This window comes from Epinephelus moara, chromosome 6 (genome assembly GCF_006386435.1).
Source record: "Epinephelus moara isolate mb chromosome 6, YSFRI_EMoa_1.0, whole genome shotgun sequence".
NCBI lineage: Eukaryota > Metazoa > Chordata > Actinopteri > Perciformes > Serranidae > Epinephelus > Epinephelus moara.
In genome coordinates this window covers 1,636,524-1,640,036 of record NC_065511.1, presented here as the reverse complement: position 1 = coordinate 1,640,036, position 3,513 = coordinate 1,636,524, and the positions used below count along the sequence as shown (strand labels likewise).

At 37.4% G+C, this 3,513-nt stretch overlaps 1 protein-coding gene across 1 annotated transcript in view; it reads left to right on the top strand.

The window, feature by feature from the left end:
* Positions 1-258: 258 nt before the first annotated feature.
* The window catches only part of cnih4 (cornichon family AMPA receptor auxiliary protein 4), a 34,430-nt gene continuing 31,175 nt past the window's right edge, over positions 259-3,513 (top strand). Inside the window, exons 1-3 of the mRNA XM_050045879.1 lie at positions 259-362; positions 2,058-2,126; positions 2,382-2,494. Of these exons, the coding sequence (XP_049901836.1) occupies positions 294-362; positions 2,058-2,126; positions 2,382-2,494 (251 nt within the window). The 5' untranslated portion in view covers positions 259-293. The remainder of the gene's footprint in view (positions 363-2,057; positions 2,127-2,381; positions 2,495-3,513) is intronic.

Sequence of the window (3,513 nt, the reverse complement as noted above, 5' to 3'; positions counted from 1 at the left end):
ACAATGTTGCACTTATGATTACCATGACCTGGATGACTGAGAATCGGCTCATTCTCTGTTAAGATATCTGTACTTTTTTTTTTCAAGTGTGACTTTCATTTACTTCATCCGCCACTACTCAAAAGTAATTATAGGATGTGTCATTTATTTAGGCTACTTCCTGTGGTTGTGTTGTAATGGGCTCCACTCCAGTCCGCTAAGCGGCAGTACTGCAGTAAAATAACGGTCACTGCACTTTCTCCGACGGAACAACTAGCCGGAAATAAAAACCAATCACTTACGGAAGAAGAAAAATGGAAGCGGCAGTGTTCATTCTGTCACTTGTGGACTGTTGTGCTCTTATTTTCCTCTCGGTCTACTTTGTATCCTTTTCAGCTAACGCTGTGCGTTTTCTGGCGGGTGTCGAGCTTATGTAGGCTGGCTTACCGAAAGCTCCTGTTGATGTCTTTCTTCATGATAGTAACGCTACGTGAACGCTAACTAGCTAACCGTTTAGCCGCTTTGTTACAGTCAGTGACAGGCTAAGTTGAGATGAAGCAGAGAAACCGGGTGGTTAGGTGTGATGACAAGAATGTAAAAAAAGAGGTGCATGTAAAGTTTTAAATCAACATAATAACAATGGGAAGTAAACCAATATAAATTTAGCTTGCTACCTGCGTCTCTGCTATTGACACCTCTACGCTAATAGGATGTGACCTGTAATGTTTCTCTGTGAGCTAATGACCAGTAAAGTACTTAAAATAGTAACAGTATTTACAATAGTTATTCTAACTACCGACTCTAACTACTATACTACTGTCTTATATTAACGTGGTAAAAACCATGTACGTTTAACGTTTGTAGGCTACAATTCTTGTCGTAAATTTTGAATGGGGTTCCCTCTGTGCTCTTGGCAGGACGCTGAAGTTAGCTTCCGATTATAACTGTGTTATAATGAATGTTTAGCCTCTGTAGGATAATCTAGTCCAGATTTGAGAAGTCTAGGTACAGTGGTTTTTGATCTGGACCCAGTCTAATGTGGTCTATATGCTGAAAAAAAAAATGAAATGTGCCTTTATTGCATTTTCACAAATAGAATAAAGGTTTCACAAATCAGAAACTGTGTCTGAATGAATGTTTAGCCTCTGTAGGATAATCCAGTCCAGATTTGAGAAGTCTAGGTACAGTGGTTTTTGATCTGGACCCAGTCTAATGTGGTCTATATGCTGAAAAAACGATGAAATGTGTCTTTATTGCATTTTCACAAATAGAATAAAGGTTTCACAAATCAGAAACTGTGTCTGAATGAATGTTTAGCCTCTGTAGGATAATCTAGGCCAGATTTGAGAAGTCTAGGTTCAGTGGTTTTTGATCTGGACCTGGTCCAAAGTGGTCTATATGCTGAAAAATGTCTAATGAGGTCTAGGTATAAAACAAAAACGGTGAAATCTCCCCTTTAGCATTTTCACAAATGAAATAAATGTTTCACAAATACAACAGTCAGGCAAATTTAATGTCTTACCTAAAATGTCTAAAATGTTTTCACATCAAGAAGTGTCACAAAAAAACAGACAATCAGTGGACAAACAGTCACACTGCACATTAAGTTAATTTCCCCTTAACTTTCCCCTTAAGTGCCGAATCAGAAGCTAACTTCAGCGTCGTAATGAAGACAAAGTGTGCAGAGAACAATGAATGGCTGTAACGTTAGGATGTCCAAATGTATAAAAGAAGTAATCGAAAAAGATTCAGTCGTCCTGTGTAAAACAAAAGGTACAGGTGGATACATCCTCAACTTAATGTCCTGTTCTGGAATTTTGACATGAGTGTCACTGTTAGTTGATGATGCTCAGCGCTTTAAGTATTTAAAAATATGTTTTGAATCCATGTCTGAGTTCAGTGTAAATGAGATTCAGTGTTTCATCTAAACGGATAGTATAACATAACATCTTGTAGGTTGCTTATGTGTTGTCCAATTGGCTTGGAGCTAATACCAGGTTTTTTTTTATGAATATATTTTCTTTAGTCAACCATTGTAAGTTTCTCACCAGTTCATGACTCCTTGATCTAAGGCTCAGATTATCACCTTATCTGATCTAGAATGTGACTACATCAATGCTAGAGCCTGCTGCTCCAAGCTAAACAAAGTAAGTCATGTTAGTTTGGATTTTTGTCAGAGTACATGCATATACTTGTGGATCTGAACTCCTTTTTCATTTATTTAAGATGCTTTTTATTTGTAATGCCTGGTGACTTGTTGTAATGTATTATATGAACAAGACTATTTGATTCGAAAGCTGATTTTCAAGTCTGTTTTTATAGATGCTTCAGAAGGTTATTAGTATATTAGATTATACATTTATGATTTAAATGCACATATTTTTGATATTTTGTCTTTCCAGTGGGTAATTCCAGAGATGGTTGGCCAATGTCTCTCCACGATGCTGATGTTGGTCTCCATGCACTGGTTCATCTTCCTCCTCAACCTGCCTGTAGCAGCCTGGAACATTTATAGGTATGTTCATACTGCTGTTGTATTCTTAAGTGTCTGTGAGACAACCTGCTCCTCTGTAGGGTTGGGTGAGTGACAGGGTTCAGTGTTATGTTTTCTTTCACTTGCTCGAATGGGCAAGTACATCTGAAGTTTATATGTCCAAAGTCAGTTTTTACTTAACCCCTATACAAATCGTTTTATAAATTTACGGTTATCAAATCACAACAGAGACAATTGTCATGTTTAATTGTTATTTAAATAAATGATTGCTAATTTATACAATGTAAAATGCCATAGACTTGTGCTAATAACGTTAGCATGTTGTATTGGTGGGGGAAATGTGTCCAGATAAAGACAAGTGTTTGTCTGTCAATTCTGTGATTTATAGTGAAGCCAATTTGCGTACTTGTGTTTGATATTGTCATTATTAAGCCATATTTAATGTGTGTTTTGAATCAACTAAACTTTACAGCACTTAACACAGTCCTCCACCACCGACAAGCGTTTTCTATTTCAATTCAATTTTATTTATAAAGCCCAATATCACAATTTGCCTCACAGGGCTTTACAGCATAAGACATCCCTCTGTCCTTCTCTGTCCCTCTGACCCTTGCAGCGGATAAGGAAAAACTCCCCAAAAAAACCCCTTTAACGGGGGAAAAAAAATGATAGAAACCTCAGGAAGAGCAACTGAGGAGGGATCCCTCTTACAGGACGGACAGACGTGCAATAGATGTCGTACAGAACAGATCAGCATAATAATAACAGTAATCCGTATGACACAATGAGACAGAGAGACAGAGAGAGATGCAGGACAGACGGTAATGACAGTACCTTACAACAACATTAATGAAAGTAATAATATTATAGTTAGAATTCTGGCTATTGTGGTACAATATGTTGAAAGTATATATTAATATCTGATAGTATACATATGTGACAGTAATCATATGTGTATAATAACAGTAGAAGTATGACTAATGATAACAGCAGCAGCAGGAGGCATCTGGCAGGACCACGGCAGCAGCACAACCACACAC